Raw genomic sequence first — 27,658 nt, 5'->3', positions numbered from 1 at the left:
AAATATTGATTTTTCTTGGTCAAAAATCCTCTTGTATCAAGTTTTTGAGGCAAGTTTAACCTGGGGACGCATTATGAACCAAAAGTATGGCGTTTTTAAAAATTTCAATTTTTCGAAGGAAAAAGCTGACGGGGGGTCCATAAAACGTCGCCTAATTGCTGCATTTGTGGTCGAAAACGTCCCTTTGGCCACGTAGCCTTAGCAAAAATGTAAAAAGAAATAAAAAAAAAATTTAAATTAAGGTCACGTGGCCAAAAAGACGTTTTGGACCATATATTCATCAATAAAAGCGATGTTTTAGGGCATCCGACATTATTCTTCACTTGATCAAAATACATTTAGGAACCGACGATCTATCGTATCATTTATGCAAAAACTTGATGAGATCAGCCTCGATCGCTGGGCTGAAAAATTATTCGAACAAATTTAAATTCAATAAAAAATAAAAAAAAATACAAAATCCACTTGAAAAACTACAGCTTTGTCGTTCTGACGTGCCTTCCAACATCATTTTCCGTCCACTCAATTTTAGATGAAAACGCTGGTTTTTGGATAAATTGTTGATTGAATTAGCTTGCTTCTTGAATTAATGATCGCGACAGTTTTTAAAACGGGGAAAATTCTTGTTAACAAAGAACATAATATGATTTCTCGACTTTTTCTCCTTTTTGTTATTTTCCAAGTTTGCTCTTGTTACTATATTTATTCTACAAGGTAAAAAACGGGTCCATTAACGCGTTAACATGTTTTATTCAGACCTCCAACATCGGCCCTCATTAGATTTTTGCAGAAATTTGAAGGTCTTTCCCTCAATTCTTTGATGAAGAAATTGATTGAAGGATGAATCACTCTTAGTTCTGTTAGAGATTTGCCTTTTACTGTGACTTACTTTTTTTTCTTCAAGAGACTGCGATTCTTGTGGCCGAAACAAGCAAAAGAAGTGATTTTTATGGGAAAGGTTTTGATTGGCCGGTAGGCCAAATACAGCAAGCTTATTGGTCATTCAAAAATTCACTTCTATTTCTTGGTTAGTGCTGATTTTTGGACTAACGATTTTAGGGCGTGCATTTTTGGATTACCAATAAGATTGCTGTTTTTGGCCTACCGACCAATCAAAACCCAGGTCCATGTTAAACACTTCCATAAATGTGTTTTACCCCGATTCTTCAGCAAAAAAAAATTCTTTATGAAAATAAATCGAAAAAAACCGGAGCTCGGGAGTTCACTCGAATTTGATGAATGCTCATGCTGGTAAAAGTATCAAATTTGCTTGCGAATGAACGCGAAAACGAACCCGCTTTTGGTGATTTATCAAAAGCTGACTGGCGTAAGTTTCGTAACCGCGGAGGCAGCTTGCTTCGAAGGATCGTTTTTGCTGCCGGTGCCACCGTTGAGAGAGCTTTTTCACGAGTATTTGAAACGATTAGGCCAAGTAGCCAAAAAGCCCAGATTTTGTAAGAACGTTTTTGGTTAAGGAGGTAGTCCCTGCTTTTTGCGATCTTGGCACTTTTTGAACAGCGCTCATACAAATTTGGGCTTAAGTTGAAGGATGAAAACTATATCGGTAGAAAGGTCGAACGCTGTTCTAAAGTTGCCAGTTCCCGAAAGATATTTTTTTCGACCTATCGAGGAGCTATGGTGCCATATTCTAACCTAACCCGAGCAAAATCGCCATTTTGGCCTATTTTCAAACACGCGTAGAGCCCTTAAAAATTAAAATAAATGTAAACCAAATATATTTTTAACAAGTTTATACCTTCGTCTAAAGTTGCCACTCAACGAAATTAAGAAACTCAAAAAAATCATTATTTAATACCATCGATCAAAACTTGGGTCTGAAAAACTTGAAAAAATGAGTTTTTGAAAGAAGATTAATCTTATGTAGCCTTCATAGAAGACAATTTATTTATTATTTGAGTAATCTACAGACCAAAAATCATTAACACAACGCTTCGACTTTGGATAAAATAGTCATAAATTTTCAAATTTTTGAAATTTTTCATCAAAATATCAATTTTTAAGGCCGATTTTGGGACTTTTCTCTTACATTCGGAAAAAATGATCAATACAAAATTTGTAGCTCTTCTAATGAGCTTTTAGAATCTGGAAAGAAAATTTCAAAATTCGGATTTTCTCAAAAGCAGGGACTACCACCTTAAAAAATAAGGTAAAATGAGGAACTGAGCTGTCAGATGCAGGAATAAGGGTGGCTGAGTTGAATTAATCGCGCAACGGCCAAGCCCTAAGAAGATTGGCTTTGAATTCCAAACTGGCGTCATCATATTCGCATAAGCTTGTATTTGGGATTCCTTTGCATTTCTCAGCTTTCTAGAGCGCGCGACAACTTTGAACAGAGATGCTCTTGCTTATTTAAAAAATCAAGTTCTTTCTATTTTTTCATTTATTTTTTAGTTCAAGCAAAAATCGATTTCAGCTTCGAATACAATTGGAGCATCAAGTCTAAAAATATTTTTTTATTTTTTTTTCTTCCCTTTTTCGTTACCTGAAGTCAGAATAAATAACTTCATTATCCGTCACATTTCCTCCATCTTGAAGCAGTCGGAATTTTTCGATATTGTACGGGCTAAAAACAAAGTCATAATATTTAATTCTTCGCGTATACAATTCCGCTACCTTTTACCACCAAGAATTGAGAAGATCTCGCCGCCAACAGAATACACTGTGCTGTAAAATTGAGGCTGAATATTTATCAATGTAAATTTTCAAAAAGCATATTAACGGTGAGAAGTTTTCCGAGAGATCGCCAACTTGAACTTTGAAAGAAAAAGACATCATCGTATGGCTTGTTCGTCAGCACGTTGAAACCGCCAACAGTAATTACGCCGGTGCCAATTTTTAAGCAGCCAAACAGTGCTAGATTTCTTAATATTTTTTGTAGCGGATAATTTTCGAAGAAGCTTACTTGGGATGATTTTCTTGCTCGATCCAAGTGTCTTTTTGGAGAAGCTCGACTTTATTTCGATCGCCACTAAATACAGTCAGATCTTTATTTGCTCAGGTTTGTCCAAACAAATGTGTTTTACATATGCTCTTTATCAGCGGGCTAAGACAAAAATGAGATGTTTTTTAATCATTTTGCCAAGCTTTCTTTTTTCGAAACCATCAGAGCATTTTCTTGATAAATGCTCTCTGGACGGATACGATCGAGAATGTCGATATTCCTGTTTGAGAGTCTTTTCAAACAGTATGAAAGATCGAACGACTGATATAAAGGAGAATCGAACTCAACTAAAAATTTGTAGATCAAAGGTTTTCATATTTTTTTTATAATATTGAAATTAAATATTCACACCGGAATGCTCAAGACCACGGCGTACTGAGAAAAATGCTCGAGAAAGTAGAGAAATTGAAAGAAATAATGGGAAAAGCAATCCTTGCGAGGAACCAATCAGGGAGTACGGGAAGATCCTGGTGGTAACTATTTGGCTGATTGTAAAAATGACCCAAATGGCGAAAAACGTAAACCGTGGGATCCATATTGTCATGGCTGTTGGACAATTAGCTACAAAGAAATAAGAGGAGATGATTATATTCAATGGGAAGCTGTATATCATTACTTCTGCAGCTACATCTGTACGAGAATTTATGATTAAACAAGCTGTTTTGTAACTTGTTTATAAATTTTACCTGTAATAAGATCCAATAGCCAGCAAGCTATCATCAAATTCTGCAAGACATCCGGATTGATGTGTGTAGGTTGTTTCAGGGCGAAACATAGAGAAGTTTTCGCCATCAAAAACTTGGCAGTTTTTATTTGTGTTTGAATATTGACTTTTCAATAATTAAAAGAATTCAGAGCATTATATACCGCTAACATTGAAAAATTTTCAATTTCAATTATATTTCAATCAATAAAAATGGGATCAATAATTTGAAAATTATTTTATGGTCTCTCTTTTTTTTGCTAATTTTCCTGTTGAAGCAAATATAGACCTCCCCGCCAAGTTCGCGTACATTGTTGCCAATACTGTAGTCGTAAATAAGCCTTTGCTGGAGCTCGCGGAAGGCACACCCTTCCAGAACTGCCGCTTTGTACGAATCGTTATATCCGCCGAAAATAAATATCTCGTCATTCAACAAAGCATGTCCCGCAAGATGCAAGTAGCCTTTTTCGCCTCTGGAACGGTGATCTCCCTCGTTTCGAAAAACTCGCCAGTGGTGGAGATCAGAAAGTTTTCTCTTCGATATTCTCCGTAATCCCCAAGAACGAAGAGGTGATTCTGCTCATTTTGGCAAATTTGATGGCTGCAATTTTGGCACCCGATTGGACAATCCCGTCCACAAGGGCAGGAATCAAGCTCTTCGCGGTACTCTTATCACAGGATTCTTTAAAAAAATATCATGAAATATAGATTCATTTGAAGAAAAAAATTATTTGAACTCCTTGACGTTGAGACATTGCGTTTCGCAAGCAGCATCCAAGCAATTTCCTTCGCAATCCAAGAATTCAAGAGCTGCTTTTCCTTGGCAGTCGTCCGCCAATTCCGCATCTCTAAATATATTCACTCAAGTGTGTAACATCGAAAACTCTATCTTACAGACATTCCTCTTCCTGACCATTCGAGAATGTCGAAAAAACAGAATAAGCCCCGAAAAGTTTCATTTTAGTTCGTAAATTTTGAAATTCGAAGCTACTTTTGCACGCCCAGATGAAGGGATATTTAAATTGCAATAAAAATATGACCGGGTGCAAAGATTGAAAGATCGAAAGTCATTTTCGGTCATCTCGGGCGATTGGGGTTAGGGTTTCGAAAAAAGAGGGGTGGAGTTAGGGTTAGGGTTCTTCATCATTAAATTTTTTTTTATCGAAAATCACGAAGATTTTTAAAAATTAAAAAAAAATTGAAAATTTCGAAAAAATCTTGAAAATTTTTAAAAATAATAAAAATTTTGAAAAAATCTGGATTTTTTTAAAAATCATAAAAATTTTTAAAAATCTTGAAAATTTTGGCAAAAAAAATCTATCATTATTTTACCTGGATAGTATTAATCCCCATTTTCCATCAGAAAAAAGGGTTGAGATCTTCAAAAGCAAAAAATGTGCTCCACCCTTATCTCCGATGGCTTATCATTTTTCTTCAGAAATGTAGTCGTATACAAAGCTACGTCTATCTTTATCACCTCTTCTCTTTCTCTGGAATCTCCGAGGCGCCTGGAAAATCCGGAGCTGAAATTGAGCTAAAAATACTGTTCAGAGGATTTTTAGTTAAACAAATTTCCTCGAGGACTCTTTTTACGCTAGGAGCAAGAAATCATGAAAGTTCATGAAAAAGAGAGCAAGATATGAGCTTCCGCAATTACGGGCCATTAACTGTTCTTATCTTGTTTCTCCAAATCATGTTATTCAAGTTCCCAATGGCAAAACAAGCAGTCTACCAGTCCAGCCGATTCTAGCACCAGAAGAGAAAACAACTGTTCTTGTATTCAGGGTGGCGTCCCTTTTCTGGATGCTGCTCAATTATTTCTCCTTGTTCAATTTCGCACAGAACATGGGAGCCGCCCAGTCCTGCCTCTTCTGATGTAAAGCGCTTTTTTGACACCGCCGCGAAAATGAGAACACGCTCCAAACGTTTTTTAAATATTTGGAAAATTCGATGAGAAAACATACTGCTATTCACTAAAAGTAATTGCCAAAAATATTATGGTTATTTGCGATAAATACTAAACATTTTTGCTACTTTAACGTGTTTACTCTAAATATTGTCGAAAAAACTAAAAGAAAGGGCTTTAATTTTTGGATTTTACCGGCGTGATTTCTGCCAAAATGGTTATAATTTCAAGATTTTGAAACAAGAAAACAGTCATTAAAATTTATTTTATGGAAGGTAACAAAAGTCTTCGCTACAAAAATCCCTGCAAATATCGGGAGTTGTTTCAAAGATAATTGGGTGATAGCAATCGCCGCCATGATCACGGATTGTTCGTGTTGAAATGACAGTATCATTAAGCCATTCGCCTCGTTCAACAGAATTGTATCTAAAAATAAAACTGAACTTAATAACGTGAAATCAAGTCCTACTTATTTGAGCCACCGAAGATAATGAAGAAATTTTCAAAAAAAATAATCGATCCATCCCTATGATACTAAGAAAAAATTTATCAATAAATAAAATAAAACAAACGTTTTGCATAATTCCGGCAATGCTCCACTCATTATTTTTAAAAAAATACACTTCTTTTATGTAAGTGTCATTCCATCCTCCGACTGTAATTACTTCATTACCAACTGATGTACAGGCTTGATGAAAAAATTTCGCCTCCGATGGAAAAGCTTTTATATACTGCCAACCGCTAAGAATAATTGATATGAATTCCTATCATTAATTTATTATATAATTAAAATAACCTGTTTTACCTGAATTCAAGTATCTCAACAGTGTTTGTCTGCTGTCCCCCAATAATAAGAGCCTGTCCATGATAACGAGCCATACAACCACTGTTATGCTGAATTTTGGTATTGCTGACTTGGCGAAGAAATTGTCCATCAAAGCTTTCGCATTTGAGAGGGTCTTCATTGGCATTACATAAAATTGTTTCTTCTACAACTTCTTCTAATGTGACAAGTGATCCAGCCGTCGATACAAAACTATATGTGAGCCTCTTTCCGATTTCTTTTATCGCACAGTTTGTTATTTTAGCTATCTTCAAAGTTAGATTATTATATGTAGATCAATTCCAATATCGGCAACCATACGATTCCAATTTAATGCCGGATTTTCGAAATTTCGGTGCCAAAAAAGCGCATTAAATCAGGTACCCGAGGTATATCAAATTTTGTTTAATTTTGAGAAAAACCTTTTTCGGATCTGAGTAACCACCAAAAATGAACATTTCGTTTTTTAAAAGAGCACTGCCAGCTACTCGTAAAAAAGGTGCAGAGGTCAAGGGCGATGAGTAATATCGATTTTCCTTCAAAAGTTTCGTGAATAATTTGGCTTTCTTTGCTTGAAATTTTTTTATGAAACTATCCTTGATATGACCATTGGCTGAAATCATATAACTAAAATCGACAAAAGTTGAAGAGGTTGATTGACAAAGAGAAGCAATATAAGGCTGACATTCGTATCCAGTTTCACAAGGACAGCCGAGAGGACATCCAGAATTACACGGATATTTTTCAGAATCATCTATGAGTGTCGACGTACATTCTTGGTAGCAGAAACTATCAGCAGTACAATTCCCAAAACAAGAATTAAACTCATCAGTTACTTCTTTTATGCATTGTCGATAATCGACATTATTGATTTCAGGCAATCGGCAGGAGCAAACCGAATTTTTACATCCATCACAACCATTTGTGCAATCGTCAAAGCACGGGCAAAGTCGGTAGCAATCTTGATCGGTATTAAAACAAGAGAAAGAAATCTTACCGATATAGGAAGTCAGACAAACCCTCTCGCAGGACGATGAGCTACACGCATCTTTACAAGCAAGAAATTCCTTATAACATTGACTGTCACAAAGAAGGCCAAGTTCTTCATCTCTTTTATTTTTTTTTATTTACTAAGTTATAACTCATAATTTTAAATATAACTATTACCTCAGGTACCCGATTTAGTGTCGCCCAATTTAGTGTCGTTTTTTTCAAAAAGCGGGATCCCGAAAATTCTAATTTAGTGTCGCTTTTTTGAACAACACTGTTTTTGCCACCAAATTTCGTGTCGTTCAATTTAGTGTCGTTTTTTCGGAATTTCAGGACCAAAAAAGCGACCCTAAATCAGGTACCCGAGGTATGTAGAATAATATATCTCATAAAAAAGATAAAGATACATGTTCAATTTTAACGATAATAAAATACAAGACTCACGGACATTGCCCTTCCCGAAGAAAAGGACGAATCGCGTCTAAGATGGGAAAAGAAAAAAGAAAAATAATTTTGAACATTTATTCACTTTTGAATGAGTTTTACTCAAATCTTCCAATCGTTAGCTATTTGCAGAGGAAATAATTGAACTTTATCTTCACGCTCATTAAATATGGCGAATTTTCCCAAAAACGGTTCTATTTCTGATGTTTTATGGTGATAGAAGTGGTCTGGTACGTTCCTCTCTATCCGCTGTAATCCCGCTTCTACCGTTGTAATTCTCCGCTGCAAACATCTTCCAACCGCGGCGCAAAGAAACATTTAAATTGAGAAGTTACCAGAAGGCGCGGTTACCCGCAGAAACAAGCTTTTCTCTCTCTCTCAGCCGCTCGTTTCTAAAACATCAAATAACGACGACGATTCGAAAATGAACGTAAAAAGCAATTCATCAAAAATTACGAGACTCGTAACTTCCGACAGAAATGTTTGATAGAAGTTATGAGTCGGATTATAAATCAATCTATTTTTAGTATCCTGAGTCAGGATTCCTGACCTTTTTTCTTTGCTCGGCAACCTGAATGGAAACCCTGAGTCAGGGTTTAGAAAAGTCTTCAATAAAAGCCGCAAAGCGGCTTTTTAAAAAACGAAGTCGCGGAGCGGCTTTGCCAGAGTCTGAAAAATTGATTGGTTTTTTCAGGATCCTGAGTCAGGATTCTACACAGATTTCCGAGCCGATCTGGTATCAGAAATTTGAGAAGAAAATCTGAGTCAGGGTGAAAAAATCTTCAAAAAAGTCGCGTAGCGGCCATTTAAAAAATGAAGCCGCGAAGCGGCTTTGCCAGAATCTGAAGAATTGACTGGCTACACGGATTTTTCAGAATCCTGAGTCAGGTTTTCTACATAGGTTGCCGAGAAAAGCTGGTACCAGAAAACCAGAGTCAGGGTCAAATAAATTTTTTAATAAAAATGACTGTTTATTCACACACGTTTTCGCTTTTTGCTCGAAAGCTAGAGCAAAAACAACGGGTGGCGATAACATGCGATATGATAATTGGCAGTGAAGTGAGATGCAGCGTCTTGACAAGGGGTGACAAGTTCCACAGTCGCCATTGCTGAATTCAGCAAGCGATCATCAGCCGGAAGCGCTGTGAACGTTTTATCGCGACGGCTTCGAGTGAATTTTTCTTGATAAAAAACGGTCTTTTTTCCAATTGAAAAATAAACTTATCAAGCGAAAGATAATTTTTATTCTGAAAAAAGGAGAACCAAAAAAGAGCGTCTCTCGTGAGTTTCTCAAACCGAAGCAGTTAGAATACGTAAAAGAAATCACTCGAAAATAAACTTTCCCGTTTGTTAAACAAATCGCGTTTCCAGCAGCTTCATTTCCGTCAGTCGCCGTGGGTTTGCCTGTTTACAAAAGCGAGTCGCTTCCGGATTAATTTATTTTCGGCAATGCCGCAACGTAAGATTTGGTTTGCTACTCATGATCTTGCCAATAACGCATGCCAATAATTAAACGACTAAAAGATTGAGTTCAAAGTCGAGTTGAGCTTGCTCAAAATTCAGCTCCTGATTTTAAGGGTACTAACTTCGATTTCCCCAACTTGACGGTCGAATAACTCAAAACCTATCAATGTTAGCAGAAATAACTAAAGCAGTAGATCTATCTTAGATCTTGAATTTGTCAGAAGGATTTCTTGATTTCTCGAGTAGAAACAGGATAAATTTTGGCTCGAAGTCACCAACTTCCGAAAAAAGACAAAAAAATTTGTAGCATTTTCGGTTATTTGGAAAATCGACGGTAGTACCCTTATGCTTGATTTTGTGATTATTTAGAATAATCGATTCAGTAACAGTTATTTAAGATGCTCAATCTTTCCTATTTTCAAGTCGAAAAAACAGAAAAATGCATGTTACATCATTCTCCCAAAAATTACAATAGTTGTACATTCAAGTATGTCTCCCCAAAAACCTCTCTCCGTCGTCATCATTTCCACCGCGGTGACCACGTGACCGGTTGTTCCCGACATTCCCGCGCCGCCTCGATATAATATTTCCATTTTTATTATCGCGTGTTCCGCGCCGCCGGACGTCAAATTGCGGTGCACCAATTTCTGTGAACATTCAACTTTATTAAAAAAGCGAAGAAGCGGAGGGCTGATTTTACTGGAATTGCAGATGAACAAAGCTCATGATTTGCGAAGGTCGAGAAAGTAACATCCGGGGTCAGGGCGATGCTCTTTTCGAGAATGTCGCTACAGCTAGGGCGGGCACACGAAAACGCATTCTAAACCTTTTGTCGTATCCAGGTAACGCTTTTTAAAAAATGGATTATTATAGCAAAAAAGTCCTTGTCTGCCTGTGCACCAAATCTAACAGCAAAGATCCGACTTAAATTTCTGTGCTCATAAAAATAAAAAAATTAAATGGCCAAAAACAGGTTTCTCGAGAAAAAAAAAATGAAAACCAACCCCCGTCCCCCCACATGAATTCATTTTTATGGGAATTTTGATTCATGCAGAGCTTTTCTGAAAAATCAAACAGTGTCTATGGTGATGATCTTATAAATCGGTTACCTCCTGCCCGTCGACAGATAAAATAAAGTTCGATAAAAAGAGAGAGAGATGGTTAGAAAAAAAAGCATCAGTACACAAGTGGATATCTTGGCTGGCACTTCTGGGCTGGCACTTCTGATTGTCGCTGAAATGACAATTTTTTCTTTCGGAAAATTGTCGATTATACCTCACATTGGCTTTATCAGTCACTTAAACTTAAGTCGCTTCTTCAATCTCTACTTGTTTCGCAGCTCAACGTTCATCAATTTGAAGCGCCAGGCAATGAGCATTTTCGAGAACTTCGCAACCATTGAAAACTTTAACAGTCTCGTTGAAGTCTTTCTCCTTAACCGCGTGGGACAGATCGGGGGATAGAGGCACTCGGACAGAAGGTGTATTCCACTGCACTTAAGAAAACTAGTCGTCGGATAAACTTGAAAATTATACCCATTGGTAGTAGTATTACTAATTTTGGGGTGTAGATCTCAAATCCGCTATCAAAATTTGCAGAAAAAAAGGCATTTATCTCAGATGGGTTTCAAAATTATCTCTTATTTAGATTTCTCGAAAAAGTTAATTCAATATTTGAAATCAGCGATATCGAAAACATATAAAACCCCTTTTAGTGGACAAAAGTCTTGATATTGGTTCGGTTTCAATAGGCAAACACTCAGCGGGAGGCCAATTAGGCCGCATATAATCCGGTGCAGAGGGCGGTTGGTAATCGATAATTCCTTGAAACTTACCAACCTGCTCAAATTATATGAAGGAACAACCATTTTAATTTTTATCTAATTTGGACAATTCGTTCGGAAGTTATTTAGCTAGAAAGTCCTTAAGTGCAGTGGAAAACACCTTCTGTCCCATGCGGTTAAAAAGCCTAGTTTTTAATCCAAAACCCCTTAAAAATTCTTTGGTACATATAAACGGCAATTTATCAATTTACTAAGAAAATAAAAAAACTCCTCTGTAACCTAAGGTCGACTTGAAAATTTTCATTATAAAAGGACTTTTCCTGAACCCATGTCATCCGAAAAATCATCTTATTTCGGAAAACAATTAAACATTAATAACTTCGGCGCGGCAGTAGTATCAGCCCAGAAAGGTCGACAAGATTGAAGATGAAAGATTTCAGTCAACAGGTTGATCTGCTCAAAGAAGATTTGTTCGACGACAAACCGCAGAATTTGCCTACAGATAAAAGCTTAAACAATGCAGATAGCTTTATTAATCAACAAGAGAAAGATGATTATTTATTTCATATTAAAAAAATTCCCATCGAGTCAGCAATCTGGGTAAGAATTCAACTAAAATAAAAGAACATATTCTATCCTGAGCGCGAGCGCCAATCATATATTTAATAAATAGAAATTATCCTTTTTGTTTAAAATAAACTGGTAAAACGAGACATTTAACCCTTGATCTTTAATGAATCTCCTAAAATTTTTGTTTAAGATGACAAGAGAGACCATTAATAGTCGTATCCTGGACATTTTCTGCTGCGGTGGGGATTTGACTTATCACACTGCCCTTATTGTATGGCCCTTCAAATATGACTATGTGAGCGGAAGCTGCCAGTTAACCCTTCTAAGCAAATCAGCCAATCGACCGAATTTTGAAAAATTTGAACACGGTAAGGCAACGATAGGAATAATGATAAAAAAAGACCTTCTAAAAATATTGTGGAAGATTGTGTAAAAATATAAGAATATATTGCTTCATAAGGAAGGTTTCTACCACAGATTGAGGAAAACGCTTCATTCTCTTTGACTCATTTGATGTAAACATTCATATTATGATGCTATCTATTTATAAATATTGTCGTTTAAGATCAGAACTTAAATATTTTAAATCTTTTAAAATATTTTTTCTTTAAAATTCGATTCAAGAATGATAATTATTCTCAAATTTATTAAATTCTTAAAATAATCTTTAAGAACTCATCAAATTGGACGATCTACCAACTGATAATGCTGAAGAGCTGAATGAGGTTTAAAAGATTTTTGAATTAAAAGAATTGAATTTATTTCCTCTGTTCGTTATGATCAGATAAAAATCCTTTATAAAAATTGTCTGTTGAGGCTGCCTTGGAATAATCATGTAGGGAAAATTATTGGAATGCGATTATATATTTATAATATTGAATTCACTAAAAACAGAAAATCAAATCAGCATGTTTCGAGCAATTGGCATAAGAACAAGAAAAAATAATGGATTATTTTAAAGCTTTTAAGATTTTTAAGAAATAATTGTTCATAATAATTAAGATAACTGCATCTTTCCGGCGAAAATTTTTCGCCATGAAAAACAATGGCTGGTCAGAATACAGCAATTTCACTTCAAATTGTCACCATTTTACTGTGGAACTTTATGAAGAAGGATCAAAAAAACCGTTCCCGAGGAATTTGAAGCGCTATATTTTTAATCCGAAGAGAAAGAGCTGTTTTGGTAATGAAAAAGGAAAGTGCTCAAGTCATTATTTTATGCATTAAGAGTATATAATCTGGAAACTCTTCTGCGGCTGTACTGATCAATGCTGTTTTCATCGAATGTTTTTTTGCACATGTCATTTCAACGAAATTGATTGCAAGATTGACACGGACAATATTGTTTCGTATACCAATTCACTTCCAGAACATGAAAATCAAGAAGGCAATCAAGAAAATAATCAAATAAGCGATGAAGATGAGACAGAGCTCCATTTGAAAATTCCAGTTCTTCTTGATCCTCCCAAAAATAACTTGAGGAATTATAGAGCTGTACATCATCGCTTACCACCACTTCGAACTTATGACCAATATCAAAACGAATTTCGAACATCGAAAACTCAAAAAATAGAATCAATAGATTCAAACGATTCAAGGAATTTTAAAATCGATCAAAATACGAAGGAGTAGAATCAAATCTTATTCTATGATCCATGATTAGGGTTTCTATCGGGAAAATCGAACTCTGTCTTTTTTCTTGAAATTTAAGTGTTTATATCAGTTTTTTGTGCTGATCACGAATCTGCTATTTAAAAAATGACAAGAGACACGCGTGGTGGTGCTCGCAAGGAGGGGCGCGCCTTTAGTGCGCTTGGAGAAAATCACCAAAATCCATGCTTTTTTGGGGAAATTTCATATCTATGGGTAATTTTTGATGGAGATTAGGATAGCTTATTTATTTTAATCGATATTGAAGTTATTAAGAGTCTCTTTAGATCTGTCAATCTCTTCTTGAGAAGCAATTTCATGGTCGACAAGTTTTTTTTTCGAATTCAGGAAGGGGTGACGGCGGATTCCATTCTTTTTAAAGAATCATTCTTTTTTCCAATTTTCTAGAGAAAATAAGGTAAAAATAGGTTTTTCGGATATATAAAAATTCTTGGATATCAAACTCTCTGGAGTTTCCCTGATCACTGGCGCGAAGCGCACACTCGCTCCTAAGTTATTTGCATAAACAGGATTTTGTTTCTGAACTTTTGACTGTCTTTTATGCGATGTTTCAAGTATTCTTAAAAAAGAATGATTCTTTGCGAAAAAGAACCATTCTTTGAAAAAAGAATCATTCTTCACAAAGAATGGAACCCGCCGTCTACCTTCAGGAAGTGTTAATTTCATAATTTACATAGTACTAATGGAATGAGTTCCGGAAATCCCTAGATTTCATATCGAACCACTAGGTTTTGTCACCTTATGCAAAAAGGTTCGAACCTTACACGGGGAGCAATGTCAACAGAGTCCAAGCGCATGGAAAGAGCCTTAGTAAGCGCGTCACTCTCAGTCATCCGGTGGTTTTGGAAGGTTTCGCTTTTAGCCCCCTCATGAAATTTTAACAGAATATCAAGTGCGCTTTGTTTAACAAAATATATGAAAATCAGAGTTCTACAAGTTTATTTGAATACCGTAAAGGAAGAAAAACTCATTTTTGCAGCGCTTTCACTGCGTAATGCACTACCCCCAAGGATTATTTTTGTGGACGCGATAAGGGGCGTCATGACGAGCTCTATCAAAAATTCCTATCGTCCGGCCCACAGGTTGAATCAGACTCAGGGGCTCATATCCAAAAGCTCCACGTGGAGTCAAGGGGTGATGTCCAATCAAAGCGATTGCCGATGATTCAACTTTGGGATTTTGCTGGAGACTGCATCTGTGTCTATGATTCAGCCTGTGGGCCGGACGAAAGGAATTTTCGATAGAGCTCGTCATGACGCCCCTTATCGCGTCCACAAAAATAATCCTAGGGGGGTAGCGCGCCGTCAGTTCTACCCATTCTTCTGCTGGTTTTGGTTGGTTCCTTGTGTCCCCCCCTTTCGAAATTTTGATAGACTAAAGAAAAACGTCTTACTCTACCCTTAATGCTTTACAAATATTATTTTTGAAAAAATGACAGAAAGAATCATGTTGAGTTCAATTCTGAAAAGTTTAACATTCTGAAAAAGGCTACAATTCATATTTTGTTCGGGCGAAAAAAAATAATACTATTTCTATTTTTTAGGAAATAAGTTGAAAGTATATTCCAAAAACAGTGAAAGAAAGTTAAGTTCCGAATAATTTTATGAACCCTCATTTATCTTTTTTCCCAAGAAAGAAAAAAAAATTGTTGTCATCCGACTCGAGACAAAAATATCCATTTTAAGGCCACTTTTGAAATTCGCTGTCATCCGAAAATCGGCCTTAAAAGTGCTTCACACTGTATCAAAAAATCAGAGTTTTAAAACTTTATTTAGACGTATTAAGAGTGATTTTTTCGCAAATTGAAGGGATTTCTTCGCTTTTTTTGAAAAATTTTAAGGGCAAATTATGAATCAGCGCCATCAAAATGACTGTATCAAAATGTTTTTTACTGAAAATTTAGATCAAGTAAGGAATAAGGGATCGAACATTTTATAGGAAAAGCGCCGCGCCGCGCGCCGCATTCCCGATAGAAACCCTATCCATGATATAATTTTTTTCTGTTACCCTATTCATTTAAATTAATTGTCTAAAATTTTTTAACGTTATGTCATAAAAATTTTTATTCAGAAGAATACTTTGTATGGGGACGACATTTTCATTGATAATTGATTGTTGCAATGAGCAACATGTTAATCTTCCTGAGCAAATGACAGAAACAGAAGCCCAAACGAAACAAAAGTATGTTTTCTTATATTCTGCTGAGACTTGGTTTCTTAGAAAAGGAGCGTTAAAATCATAAAGAATCATTTTTTGTTGATCATTCATCCTTGCTTTCAGACACGCGAATAAAGAATCAGTAGCAAAAGAAAAAGAACTATCGAAGGAAAACGATAAAAACGCAAAAGAAGAAGAAAATTAGTTTTGTCCATTTAAATCCATTAAGGAGGTATGGGGCGGCTTGGCGAAGATTCGAATTTTAAATTTTCTTATCCATCTGAGCCTGAGAGCTGTTTTCAAACGATCAATTTCCCGAGAACCGCCCTATACCTCCTTAAGGGGGCTCGTCGAGAATCGGGATTTCCGTGACCTAAAATGCGGGAAAACCTGATCAGATAGGCAAAAGCTAAATTTACTGGCGAATAGAAAAGGGTTGAAAAAATAAGCCGGCGAGAAGTCAAAAATTTTGACTAGAAAACCGGTCAAAAATCTCGTCAAAGTAGGGCCATTTCCGCAAACATGCACCAAAAATGGTCATTTTTTTCGCAAGTTTCTTTATTTTACCCCTAAATCTCATTTTTATCGACTGATTTTTGGCTCGATAGATTCGGTAGAATCTGTTAATTCAAAAAGGATAAGTTTCATCTACAGACTATGTATACAAGCGAAATTATGATCACCCCTGAAAAATTCTCGTCCATCCCCCCTTAAGCATATATTCCAAATCTCTTTTATGTCTTCAATAATTTACTTTTTTAAATTAAAGCGCAAAAAATTAAAAAATTTTCAAAAAATTTGTTAGAGGCGATTATTTAGCAAATATAATGATTTTTCTACCATTAATTGTGCGATCTTCTCCTTGAATTTTAACAAAAACAATTACGTACTTAAGCCAAAAAAAAATTCTGAGTTCTTTTTTTCTTTTGTTAATGTAAGATCCGACGGGGACCTTCGGATTATTAGAATTATTAGGGGACATCGGTGAGATTCGGGACACTCGATACATTTTCAGTGTCTACTTTTATTTCACAACTTAAATAAATAGAATTGAAATAAATGTTTAGCAGGCTTAAAGTTTTATATCATTTGCATTTAAAAGTATTTATTATATCGAAGTTTTCAAAAATAAATCGATAATCTTAATTTTATTTTTTCCAAAATATTTATTATATTATTTCCAAAATAATTTTTCGAAACAGATTCCAGCAATCGACAGATTTTGGCTCGCGGGCGCTCAAGTTCACAATCGATAAGATCACAATTTTCAGCGATTCTTCATTCAAAGGGCATTGATAAGTTTTTTTGAATGCTTAAAATGCCGTTGATACAAAAAGGATTAATTATTTATTACAAAAAAATCGGAAAAAAACATCAAGGCAAGGTTTTGTCAATCAGACTAAATTTTCTTGATGATTCCAAAAGAAAATCATTGGCTAAGGCCTAAAGGAAAAAATAATTTTTCGCACTTAGTTGTCTCTTCGATAAGGTTTTGTTCAAAGATTGACATCACGAATAATCAAATTAAGCAAATTAATTTATTTTCCAATGAAAATTTTTATATATGGTTGATCTCTCTAAAAATGACGAATATCATTTTGCAAGAATAAGACTAGCATATTCTTGATCAGCTTTTTATTCTCTCTCTAAAGACCTCTTAATCGTCCGCATCAGAGATCTCGGCGCTGGTCTTTGAAAAAATGGAGCGTTTTTAGGCGAGTGGCCAACCGAAAGATAATCAGTAAGCTGACAGTTAGGCAGTCTCTCCTGATTTTATGTGTTTGAGTCCGCTGAAACTCGCGTGAGTTGTGTGATTTATTTGGCGTTCTTATTGTTGGATGTCCTAATCTCAAATCTGAAGGAAAAATTAATTTCATTCCACATCAAATGATAAAAAAAAGATTGGTGAAAGATCCAAGAGTAATGTCATAAAATGCGTCGTAAGCAAATACGCTCGCTGATCGATTACATCCATCAGTAGCAGTAATTGTATTTGCATAATAAAACGTCTCGAGCATATTTGGCAACCAAGTCGCTATGAATATAATCTTGACGACAATTATTCGCAGTGTCGCTTCCAGTGATTTGTTCAGTTGTTTCTTCCTTTCGGCCTTCTTCCGGTTTCTTTGAATTTATTTTAAATTTCTCGTTGCTTTGATGATCGTGATTATCAGCCAGGCTGCGAGAGGAACGATGACAAACCAACAGAACGAACGAAACCGGCGAAGCAAGGGCCAGCTGTCATATGATGTGCAAGCATCTGATATTCATAATTTTCTTCTCATGAGAATAAAATTTATCTTAATTTTACTTAGAAGACATTGAGAAATGAGCAGATGCTGTGTTGATTCCCACTGTTCTCTTCTGAAGCCACTTCATTCTGAAAACAGAAAAGTTGAAGACAAAGATGAAAGTGTTCTGCCTCGCCACTATTGCGACCGCAAGCATTCTTCCTGAACGACTCGGACAAGGTGTCATCGTCAACGATTCGATCATCGATGAAGAATTCATGGTAGGTCATGGTTTTCTCGATTTTAATAACCAATCATAAGACCGAAGTTCTCGCGGCTCCAGAGGGACGTGCTTTCAAAGACGACTGCGTCAACAGCCTCAGCGCTTACCACCGCAACGCTGTCGAAGCCTGCGATGCTTTGGTTCTAAACAACAAGTACCGACAAAACCACGCAGCTAACAACTTCGTTGTTCCATCAAAGACCACCTGCGAAGGCGCTCAAAAGTGGGCCCAGCATTTGGCCGACAAGTCTCTTGCTCAAGGAAAGCCTATTTTGGAGCATTCGCGTAAGGAAAACAAGTCAGAGATTCAAGACTAAAAGTAATCTAGCAAGCTCTGAGCGACCAGGAGAAGGCGAAAACATCGCTTGGTCCTCCTGGGGCGGAAGCACCATGAGCTCTGCTGTCACCATGTTCCAAAGTGAAGATGTCAACTGGAACTTCTCCAGCGCGACTTGCAAGAAAGACAAGGTCTACGGCCACTTCACCCAGAATGTCTGGCAATCGACCACTAGCGCTTGCTACGCGAAGGCAGTCAACTCCCTCGGAACTTGGACTGTTGGCCGATACAATCCTCCAGGAAACTACATAGGTCAGGAGGCCAAGAATGTCGACAGCCGTGGACCACTTGATGGAAACTACGTCGGAAGCAATTGAAGAAAATCAATTCAAAAGAGAAGAATACATCCTGTCTTTTTTTAACTCAATAAACATGTTCTTTTCAAGAAAATAAATACATATTGTTTTTTTTATGATCAAGTTTATTGAAAAATCAAGATTTCGCTGGCACAATTATTCCTCGATTATGATTTCCCAGCTGAGTATGCTTGCTGTCTTCGTAAAAATGAACCGATCTTTCCTTTGCCGACTTGCTTCGGAAGCTCTAGAATTGAATAATCAACTAGAATTTCGAAAGAAACTTGCATTTATCTTTGGCCCGGCGGATTTGAATCGCTTCATTGTCCACTGCGGGCCATCTACTTTATCATCTGGGTTCTTAAACATTGTTATCGCTGTTCAGTGGTGTCAAAATTTAACCTTTGATCGGGTAGATCTGAGAGCAGAAGTGAGGGTGCCCTGAAGTTTCTTCCGCTGGATGTTTAATTCTTCTTCTTTTTGCTATTGGAAATTTTAAAAAATATAATTATAATGAGATCAAAAACCTGAGCGAGACGTTGATCTTGAAGTTTTCTTTCAATCAGCCAGTTTTTCTGGAATTTGTGCTCGATGACTTCGTAGATTGGCGATTTTGGTCGTGACTAGAATTTAAGTAAGATGGGGGGGGAGTAGGGAGGGAGGTTACCGGTTTGCCGAATGTCATATCTTCTGGAACTGAAATTCGAGGTTTGACATCACGTGATGGAGGAGTAAGTCGGTAATCATTCAATGCTCGAAACTGAAAATCGAAATTTTAAGAAATGCTTCTTTCATTTGAAAACAAACCTGTTTTTGTCCAGAAGCAGAAATGCAGCCAGCCTTGAGCGCTGCTCGATTTAGCCTGACAAAGTCCTTCTGCATCATTTCCGGCGAAGCTGACTTTATTCTTGCATTGAGCGGAGAGTACTGAAGCGCACCTGCAGTACCACCGTCAGATTTGACATTTTTATGGCCAAACGTGGCGCCTGGAGGGAGAGTATAACCCCGCTCCAGGCAACGCCCGAGTTTCGGGCGCTGGATCAGGTGATTTTCTCGCATGGATCCTCTGAATGTCCCGATTCTGAATATTTTTGTTCAATTTTCAATTTATTTTTTGTCAAAATTTAATTTTTGAAATTGATTTTCTTATTAAAAATTCTCTAAAAATTCTTTTCTCGAAAAAACTTACCGAAAATCCTCATTGATCTGCATTTCTCGATCGAATTAAGTATGTTTTCTTCTATGTTTTCAAAACAGGAAATCTGTCAGAAGGTCTGTCTTGTTTACGCTCAGGCCGCGAGAAGAAAAGGATAAAGATCGAAAACATTGGCTGCCCGGTTGCTAAGGAGATCTTCATTGTGATAGATTAAACAAGTGTTAAGGCGATCGCTTTCGAAAATGCCATGCAAACACTTGCTTTTTGGAGATTTTTCGGAAAATATTCTCCTTTAATCATTATCTACATCATCAATGGACATTCTGAAAATAGTAAAAATAGGATAATTGAAATTCCAGCACCCTGCGCTCGGCAATCTGCACAGAAAACCTTAGGAAGGATCTGAAAGATCTCTACCTTCCCTAATTGAAAAGCCTGTCTCTACTGTTGAATATCCTGAGCAGACGCAAATGACAAACTCTCTCTCGATCTGACGCTCATGAAAAAGAGGACAGCTTTTCAAAGTCGATAATTTGAGCCGATATCTTCTAGACAAAAAAGTTAACTGTGCCCTTATTTCCCCTTTTTCTCTAGATGACCGGCAGCCTCAATTTTCCCAGCAATAACTGCATCAAATTTAGACAAGAGCAGACCCCTGAGGAATTTAGACTCGAGAGAAATGTAGGAACTAAGATCGGAGGCTGATCTGATGTTTTAAAATTTCGCATCACCTTGGACTTATTTCCCAGATTTTACTTGAACAATCGACCAACAACAACGGCTGTTTTGATGAATCGTATTTTGAACTCTTGAATTTCAGAATGGCAGCATCGGAATTGTACATCGACGAGCTATTTCAATCCCTAAATTTTTTCCCGTCCGAGTTGAACTCCGTCCTTGAGGACATAAAGATCTTGGACACGGAAGTCGAGCTTCAGAAAAAACTCGCTGGAGAAATGTTTGAGGTAGTTTTTTACGGTCATTAGTTTTTCAATCTATTATGAGGACTTCTCAACAAAATCGAAAGAAAATTTATCGAAGAAAGAAAGGCGAAAAATGAGAAATGACATTGATGATGTCTGGAAGACAGCGGAGAAAATTCAAAATGAAAAGATTATTTTGGCGCAGGGTCTTTCAAAAAAGGTGAATTTCTCAATGAAAAATATTTTATAATGAATCTTTCAAGCTTGATGAAGAAATTTCTCGATTGGACGAGAATGTCTGGATGTTCGAAAACTTTCTTGGCAAAGATCGGGGCACCTTGTCAAATCGTAAGCTTATCATTTTCATAGAAAATCATCATGATTCATAAAATTAAGCCACATCTCCTAATCAAAATGTGGACGACATGCCAATCGATCCAAACGAGCCGACATATTGCTACTGCGACCAAGTTTCTTCAGGAGATATGATTGCTTGCGACAATCCTACGGTAAAAATTCCAAATAAACAAGCTTAACATAGGTTTTAGTGCCTCATCGAATGGTTTCATTTTCAATGCGTGGGAATCAAGAAAGAGCCAAAAGGAGATTGGTACTGCCCAGACTGCATTAAACTCAAGGGTCCGTCGAAAAAGAAGAAGAATTGAAATCCTGCTATAATTTATTCCTGTGAGCAAATTGATAATACAGCCAAAAACTTATTCATTTACAGTTGGTTCTTCGGAGAGAAAGTTTTTCTTATCGAGGGCATAAACCCGTCCTTTTTTCTTCGCAACAGCATTGTAGACGCAAACCATGGCTGTCGAAATTACGATGACGAAGCAGATTCCCTTAAAAGAAATTCTTTTCTGCAATCAAGAAAGACTTTCTTACCCAAAGCAAAAAGACCATGGCAAAACTTTCAGTTCTAACTTCGCATTTTTCTCCAGAAAATCCATATTGACAAGAGCAAATTGGCTCAAATGAGTCAAGGGCGTTGATGCAGACGCCATCATTCATACAGTAATCAACAGTGTAATATTCAGTGGCATTTTCGCAGGCGTCAAAACATTCTGTTCCCTTTCGCTTGCCATTTATCGCGGCAATGTCGACAAAAGGGTCGTTGCATCTGCACTCAAAACTTCCGTCTTGATTGAAACACTCTGCGTTGACGTCGCAATTGTGAATGTCTAGCTTGCACTCGTCAACGTCAAAAACTTGAATGCTCTCTGGATCGATAAAAACTGCTCTTCCAGATTCGATGCTAGCGTAGTCGACTGCTCTTTTCATCCAGCGATACCAGATTAATTGATCCCAACCGGCTCGGCCTTCTTGGAGCTTGATTGTTGTTCGGAAAGCGATTCCTTTCGTTCGAGGTGAAAACTCGGTGACTTGAGCTTCGATGAAGGTATTGAGGGTTGAGTTGAGGAGATCGTGAATGACGCCGGTTAGATAATGCGATGCGGAGATGAAATCGTCGGAAATGGGATTTCCAAGGCTCTTTTTCCAGGGGATAGAAGGTGTTTCTGCGAGCATAACAAATGTATCCACATCCACGCACTAGAAATTTCTATCAAAACATCTTCTTCAACTAATAGATCATTACCTTTTTCGTTTTCTCAGAAAGCCCCTCAACTGGTAAGCAGCTACTTCTCTGACATCTTCTACCTTCCCAGCCATTTGAACAAGTACACTGACCGGTTTTCTCATCACATTTTGCACCGTTTAGGCATAAATCATAATTATTCTTTTTGCACTTATCTGACATCTCTTTTTTTTTGAAAAAATCTTTTGAACACCCTTAGACTTTTGATATTTTCACAGCTTTGCCTGAGGCGTTGCGTTAGAATTGGTGCACGATGCTTTAAACAATAGTGATAATATAAGTTGATGAATTCGGTCATAAAATTCTCTTGTAACTTATGAGAGTAGATAAAGATAAAAAATGATTTATTGCCAAAGGGTGATATTTATTCTGAGGTTATGTGAAAGACCAGATCAGTAATGTTAACATCCATGCAAATAAAATCTTGCAAAAACCTCACCTCTCATGAGCATCTTTTTATTGCAGGAGAAAAAATGAAAGCATTGCTATATTTTTTCCTTTGCTCTGAGTCGGCTGGAGGAAGCGCTAGTAAGTTTTGAGAAAGAGAGTTTTGACCCTAATTATTACTCTTAATAAGAGTCTCTTATCCTAAAATGAGAGAATGATCACAAGAGGTTTCAGGTCGAAAAAAGACTACAAAATGCAACACTCTGAGTCCAATTGAGTCTCGAGCAGGTTTGACTTCCGAGTGCAGTAAAGTCAACGGTCGTCAAAGATGCACCCTTTCTTGCGAAACAACTTGGTTCGAAACCGCGGAAAATGACCTCAAAGTTGCATGTAAATGTAACAAGGAGTCTCACTGCTTCTGGAGTTTTTTGAACAAAAATGTTCCAAAAGAAAGTCGCGTGCTCACCGATTTGGGGAAGCTTGAGGAGTACTGTCCGATTCCCAATGACGAAAAGGACGATTTTTCGGAATATGAGTCGAGCGAGTATGAGTCGGATAGCTACGCTTATGAGGAGTCAGAATCAGAGGAAGTCGAAAAATTTCTGAAAGATGAAGAACAAGCCAACAACAATCGACAAACGAATCAACACTTAGACGCAGGTTAATTGAACAAAGATTAAATATTGATAATAAAAATCCTATTAAGAAAACGCCCTCGATCGAATGCTTGCAATCATGGAAGACCAAGAATGCGGCTCCGAAATTCGAACTGATTGGCAGAAAATCACGATTGCAGCTGGTTTCATGTACCCCTGCCTCGATTTGGTTTCCCCTTCGATCTTTTTCGCAAGTCGAAATAAACTTGCAGAATGCGAGGCTGGTGACTTGGAGCGTTGTTGGAGCAGCTTTTTTGTTAGCTGGATTGTTGGCGCATCGCTTTTTTGGATCGCTGCTTGGGGACTTTCATGCGTTGCCGCTATTGTTTTTCCTCCGCTTATTCCAGGTAACAATTTCTAGTGAGAAAATAACAAACCATCGAACTTGAACTAGTGTTTGTCCTTTTCATGGCTCCTGCGATCGTGATCGCTAAGAGGGGATACAAATATTCTTTCGGTGATTGCGAGATCAATTGGACTCTTCATGAGTTTTTTGAAAATAATTGGTAAAGAATCAAAATTGAGTAAAAGTTAACAAATTTTTTAGAAGACGATGAACAAAAATTTCTCCATTTCTTTGATATCTTATCTGAAAATCACATTTATTTTTGAGAAAATATATTAATTTGAAAACTTACTCCTGCGTCATTCATTTCTATGCAGTCAGTTTTTTCTAAAGCGACCTTTTTCGGCTTATCAGAAGGCCAATTCTTGTTATGAACGCAAGAAAAATTTCGTCATTCTTATTCTTGAGAAAACGTCAACGAAAAAAAATACAAATTTTTTGTGTTCCAAAATACGGAAGTCGAATGAGCTCTGCCTAGACATGTTCTTGAGATGCAAGAAATTGATAAGATCGATGTGACTGATCGATGATATTCTCATACTGTTATTATAATGATGTATGACTTTCTCGAATGGACTTCACATTGATAATTCCTCTTTGAACAATTTCCGTCCGATTTCCGAACATTTTTTCTTTCGAAACAGTATCTTAGTTCCGAATCCAAAAAGAAGAATAACGGTGGCAAAATTCGAGTTGAGATGTTTTCATAAAAATCCCCCGAAGATCCGAAAACATCCCTTTGAGGTACAATTTCTTTACCGCCAGAAGAGCATCTTGAACGAAAAAAACACGCTCTTGAGAAAACAAAACAGATAAAACAAGAATTTCTTTGTTCGTTAGTAAATTTCAATTTCCGAGAAATTTCATGATGAAATTTTTTTAAGTAAAAATTTAAATCAATAAATTTTATCGTGGAAATAAAATCTTGAAGAACCAGATGTTATCTCAATGTTTACTTTTTTTAAGGGCTGCACTAGAAGGAATTTTGCTTTACTGAGCCTAAAATTGAGGGTAATCGTGAGGTCTTGTGAGAGCCACTTCGAACAGGAAAAATTAAGAAAAAGTGCAAACGTGCTAAAAAGATGCCAAACATGATGTCAGGTGGATTTCTATATTGACCGCAGATGAATTTTCGTGGCCCAAATTGACTAGGCATAATTCGTCCGCTTTCTTGGTTTTCCTGATTTGCTTCAGAGTTTCTGAGAAAAACCCTGCACTTCCAGCTAAAATCTAGGAAGAAACCTGGAGCTCGAGGGCCCTTAAAAGGAAACCGCTGTAAATTGGAGTGTTTATATAATGCTCCATAAAAATACCGCCCGATCGGTAAGTCCTTGCGTCATCAAAATGAAAGGAAATATGCACATAAAAAGAGCTTCTAATGAAAATTGATAGCTTCGAAAAACCATATGAAGCAAACATATGGTTATGTTCAGCCGATCAAAAAGAATGTACTTAATGATGATGAATACATAACTAAACGTGCTCGGAAGAGTCAGCGTAATTTTTAAGTGTCTTTTGAGAAATATTAAGGGCGGCTCATGTAAAAATAAGCATCAGGAATTTCACAATTCGTGTTTCAAGCCTGGAAAATCCGGAATCCATGACTGATTGACTGAGTTTTTGAGAGTAGTACAAAGACTATTTTTATCCAAAAAAATTGAGTAATGGTGGAGTACAACTTTAGAAAAAATTACAGAAAAACACATAAGTTGTTACGAAATAAACTCTTGATTGATGATTTGATTTTGCAGCGGTGTTTTTGGTACGGCGCGGTACTCGTAGCGGTGGCGCTCTTTCCGCCCGTAGTATAAATCTTCGCCGTCTGTGCTGTTTTTGCATCATTCCCGGTCAAAAAAAAGAGTGAAGATGATTTCCTTTTTTCTAGCGTTTCTCGCTTCGGCATCCCAGGCGTTCCAGATCCAACATAACCAGGTAGGACAGTATGCAAATATTGAGGGAAAAAAGGATGGATTGAACGATGAAGACCAAATTTAGTTATGGCCGCAAGTTTACCACTACGCGGTTTTTGTGATTTCTAAGTTTGCAATGCCGCCTAGATCCGACGCTAGAATTCTTAATTAGGTCAGAAATCTCGGCTTCCGGAAAATTTGGTTATTCAAGCTCTTTTTAATGTTTGTTTTTTCTTCCTTATTCGTCCCGCAGTTCTTTCCCTAAAAATACAGTATTATCTTTGAACATCTCGAGTCATTTTCCTTGGCTTTGAAACTTCAAGTCATGGAAATTAAAAAATCTGTCTAAAGTCGAATTGGACATGACTTAATAATTAAATTTCCTTTTCTCCTAAGCCTCGTTTCATGACCATCATTTTAAGCATTAGCACACGCCACTATGTTCTAAAAGAAATTGATGACTCAAGAAAGAGCATTCTTATGTGTTCGACACCGGTAGCTCGGTTCAACAGATTTCACGCTCCCTTCATTCTCTTTTCTTAGGGCGCCGCGGTTTTCTATAAAAGCCCGCGCGATTGACCGAGTTTTTCATAAGAGAGAATGAAAATGACAATTTTATTTTTCTTTTTCTTTTTGACTCTTGAGGCGAAATTTTTTATCTCGACTGTAAGAAACGACTAACAAATATTTTCAATAAAAATTTTTTCAGGATCCAGTTTCAAGAATCGTAAGTTCTTCTGCTTTGATTTCTGCTCAAGGAAAGGTTTTAATAATTTTAACAAATTTGTTTCAAAAAAGCTTCGTTAAAACCATCAACAGAAAATCCCCTTCGCCGGTACCGCCGAAATATTGACGAAACTTTCTGCCAAGGGCAAGCGAACAACGGCCACTACGAACACTGTATCTGCCAGAAGTTCTACCACTGCTTCGAGCACGACTCTACTACTGTTAAAGATTGCGGACCGGGGACTGTTTGGGATCAGAGCTTCTTAGTCTGCAATTTTCCCAATGCTCAGAATACTGCGAACTGCTGTGATTTGAGATTTTCGAATTGTGAAAGCGAGTGTCCTACAGGAACAACGAGCACAACCAGCACTACTACAACAACTACGACCACTACCACGACTACAACCTCAACCACAACAACGACAACGACCACAACGACAACGACCACAACGACAACGACCACTACTACTACAACGACTACAACTACCACTACTACAACTTCAACAACTACAACAACAACCACGACAACCACAGCAACAACAACGACTACTTCAACAACAACAACTACAACAAGTACAACATCAACAACAACGAGTACAACTACAACAACGAGTACGACTTCAACCACAACCACAACAACTTCTACCACAACAACAACTACGACATCAACTACGACAACAACAACGAGTACGACTTCGACGACTAGTACCACAACAACAACCACCAGTACGACATCAACCACCACAACAACCACAACCACGACAACATCAACAACGACAACAACTTCAACTGTTACCACGACTTCTCAGCAGACAACATCTTCGACCGAAAATCGAGCCAACATCATCTGGTGGATTCTCAACAATTTTGGCCAGAACTTCGACCTTTCTCTCCTCGAAAACTATGGCTGCGCAGGTCGAGATCTCTTCAATGTTTTCAAGAAAAACGTGGGCCAGCCGGTCGATGCGGTTGATAGAGCGATCAACAAGTGGAAGAAGTGTTCTCAGTGTGCGATGGACGTGTTTTTCAGCGGTGAAATTGAGACACCGGGGTATTTAGAGCCAGTAAATCAAGTTTGTGGTAAGTTTTTTAAAGATTTCCGAACGACGAATCGAGCAAATCATTTTTAGCTTCTGGAACTGAGCTTGAAACGGCCATTTGTGAGTGCGATAAGCAGCTTACAATGACCTTCCTCGCCCTGAAAGACGAAAACAACGGTCAACTTGACCTCTCCAATGCAAATTTCGATGTTGAAAATTGCGTCCACGGCGGAGCCGGAGTAGGTGGAGAGCTCTTCTGCTGCCAGAGATCGTCTGGAAGCTTTTCAATGT

General features: G+C 37.3%; 5 protein-coding genes across 5 annotated transcripts; 2 read left to right on the top strand and 3 right to left on the bottom strand.

The window, feature by feature from the left end:
* Positions 1-2,391: 2,391 nt before the first annotated feature.
* Positions 2,392-3,794, bottom strand: LOC145699361 (uncharacterized). The gene is made up of 6 exons (XM_081776631.1): positions 3,649-3,794; positions 2,924-2,989; positions 2,741-2,882; positions 2,635-2,699; positions 2,504-2,584; positions 2,392-2,460 (listed from the first exon to the last, which is right to left on the bottom strand). Exons 1-6 carry the CDS (start codon positions 3,735-3,737, stop codon positions 2,409-2,411), a joined length of 495 nt encoding a protein of 164 aa, XP_081632757.1. The 5' UTR covers positions 3,738-3,794; the 3' UTR covers positions 2,392-2,408.
* Positions 3,795-17,866: 14,072 nt separating this feature from the next.
* On the top strand, positions 17,867-18,690 carry LOC145696817 (Golgi-associated plant pathogenesis-related protein 1-like). Its single transcript, XM_081773915.1, has 3 exons — positions 17,867-17,985; positions 18,026-18,272; positions 18,316-18,690. Exons 1-3 carry the CDS (start codon positions 17,881-17,883, stop codon positions 18,639-18,641), a joined length of 678 nt encoding a protein of 225 aa, XP_081630041.1. The 5' UTR covers positions 17,867-17,880; the 3' UTR covers positions 18,642-18,690.
* A 37-nt stretch (positions 18,691-18,727) lies between these two features.
* LOC145696816 (cilia- and flagella-associated protein 77-like) lies at positions 18,728-19,928 on the bottom strand. The gene is made up of 7 exons (XM_081773914.1): positions 19,810-19,928; positions 19,428-19,701; positions 19,288-19,380; positions 19,148-19,243; positions 19,023-19,103; positions 18,909-18,980; positions 18,728-18,867 (listed from the first exon to the last, which is right to left on the bottom strand). Exons 1-7 carry the CDS (start codon positions 19,830-19,832, stop codon positions 18,757-18,759), a joined length of 750 nt encoding a protein of 249 aa, XP_081630040.1. The 5' UTR covers positions 19,833-19,928; the 3' UTR covers positions 18,728-18,756.
* Positions 19,929-20,555: 627 nt separating this feature from the next.
* LOC145698778 (inhibitor of growth protein 5-like) lies at positions 20,556-21,409 on the top strand. Its single transcript, XM_081775999.1, has 5 exons — positions 20,556-20,741; positions 20,782-20,919; positions 20,963-21,047; positions 21,096-21,208; positions 21,248-21,409. Exons 1-5 carry the CDS (start codon positions 20,598-20,600, stop codon positions 21,362-21,364), a joined length of 597 nt encoding a protein of 198 aa, XP_081632125.1. The 5' UTR covers positions 20,556-20,597; the 3' UTR covers positions 21,365-21,409.
* On the bottom strand, positions 21,378-22,464 carry LOC145696137 (uncharacterized). Its single transcript, XM_081773126.1, has 3 exons — positions 22,303-22,464; positions 21,591-22,256; positions 21,378-21,547 (listed from the first exon to the last, which is right to left on the bottom strand). Exons 1-3 carry the CDS (start codon positions 22,462-22,464, stop codon positions 21,416-21,418), a joined length of 960 nt encoding a protein of 319 aa, XP_081629252.1. The 3' UTR covers positions 21,378-21,415.
* Positions 22,465-27,658: the final 5,194 nt, after the last annotated feature.

The sequence above is a fragment of the Oikopleura dioica genome, chromosome 2 (genome assembly GCF_907165135.1).
Source record: "Oikopleura dioica chromosome 2, OKI2018_I68_1.0, whole genome shotgun sequence".
NCBI lineage: Eukaryota > Metazoa > Chordata > Appendicularia > Copelata > Oikopleuridae > Oikopleura > Oikopleura dioica.
The sequence above is the reverse complement of the archived record's forward strand: the minus strand, read 5'-3'. Positions and strand labels throughout refer to the sequence as shown.

Bases quoted from the DNA above. Each gene is read 5' to 3' on its own strand.
- LOC145698778 (XM_081775999.1), top strand. From the start codon at position 20,598: ATGGCAGCATCGGAATTGTACATCGACGAGCTATTTCAATCCCTAAAT. The intron at 21,048-21,095 runs GTAAGCTTATCA...CATAAAATTAAG, and splicing joins TCGGGGCACCTTGTCAAATC to CCACATCTCCTAATCAAAAT. The intron at 21,209-21,247 runs GTAAAAATTCCA...CATAGGTTTTAG, and splicing joins TTGCTTGCGACAATCCTACG to TGCCTCATCGAATGGTTTCA.
- LOC145696817 (XM_081773915.1), top strand. From the start codon at position 17,881: ATGAAAGTGTTCTGCCTCGCCACTATTGCGACCGCAAGCATTCTTCCT. The intron at 17,986-18,025 runs GTAGGTCATGGT...ACCAATCATAAG, and splicing joins TCATCGATGAAGAATTCATG to ACCGAAGTTCTCGCGGCTCC. The intron at 18,273-18,315 runs GTAAGGAAAACA...AAAGTAATCTAG, and splicing joins GCCTATTTTGGAGCATTCGC to CAAGCTCTGAGCGACCAGGA.
- LOC145696816 (XM_081773914.1), bottom strand. From the start codon at position 19,832: ATGCAGATCAATGAGGATTTTCG. The intron at 19,381-19,427 runs GTTTGTTTTCAA...TTCGATTTTCAG, and splicing joins CTGCTTCTGGACAAAAACAG to TTTCGAGCATTGAATGATTA. The intron at 18,868-18,908 runs GCAAGTTTCTTT...ATTCAATTCTAG, and splicing joins CCGCCGGGCCAAAGATAAAT to AGCTTCCGAAGCAAGTCGGC.
- LOC145699361 (XM_081776631.1), bottom strand. From the start codon at position 3,737: ATGTTTCGCCCTGAAACAACCTACACACATCAATCCGGATGTCTTGCA. The intron at 2,883-2,923 runs GTAAGCTTCTTC...AAAAATATTAAG, and splicing joins GAGCAAGAAAATCATCCCAA to AAATCTAGCACTGTTTGGCT. The intron at 2,461-2,503 runs GTAACGAAAAAG...AAATATTTTTAG, and splicing joins GTTATTTATTCTGACTTCAG to ACTTGATGCTCCAATTGTAT.
- LOC145696137 (XM_081773126.1), bottom strand. From the start codon at position 22,464: ATGTCAGATAAGTGCAAAAAGAATAATTATGATTTATGCCTAAACGGT. The intron at 22,257-22,302 runs GTAATGATCTAT...AGAAATTTCTAG, and splicing joins TTTCTGAGAAAACGAAAAAG to TGCGTGGATGTGGATACATT. The intron at 21,548-21,590 runs GTAAGAAAGTCT...ATTTCTTTTAAG, and splicing joins CCATGGTCTTTTTGCTTTGG to GGAATCTGCTTCGTCATCGT.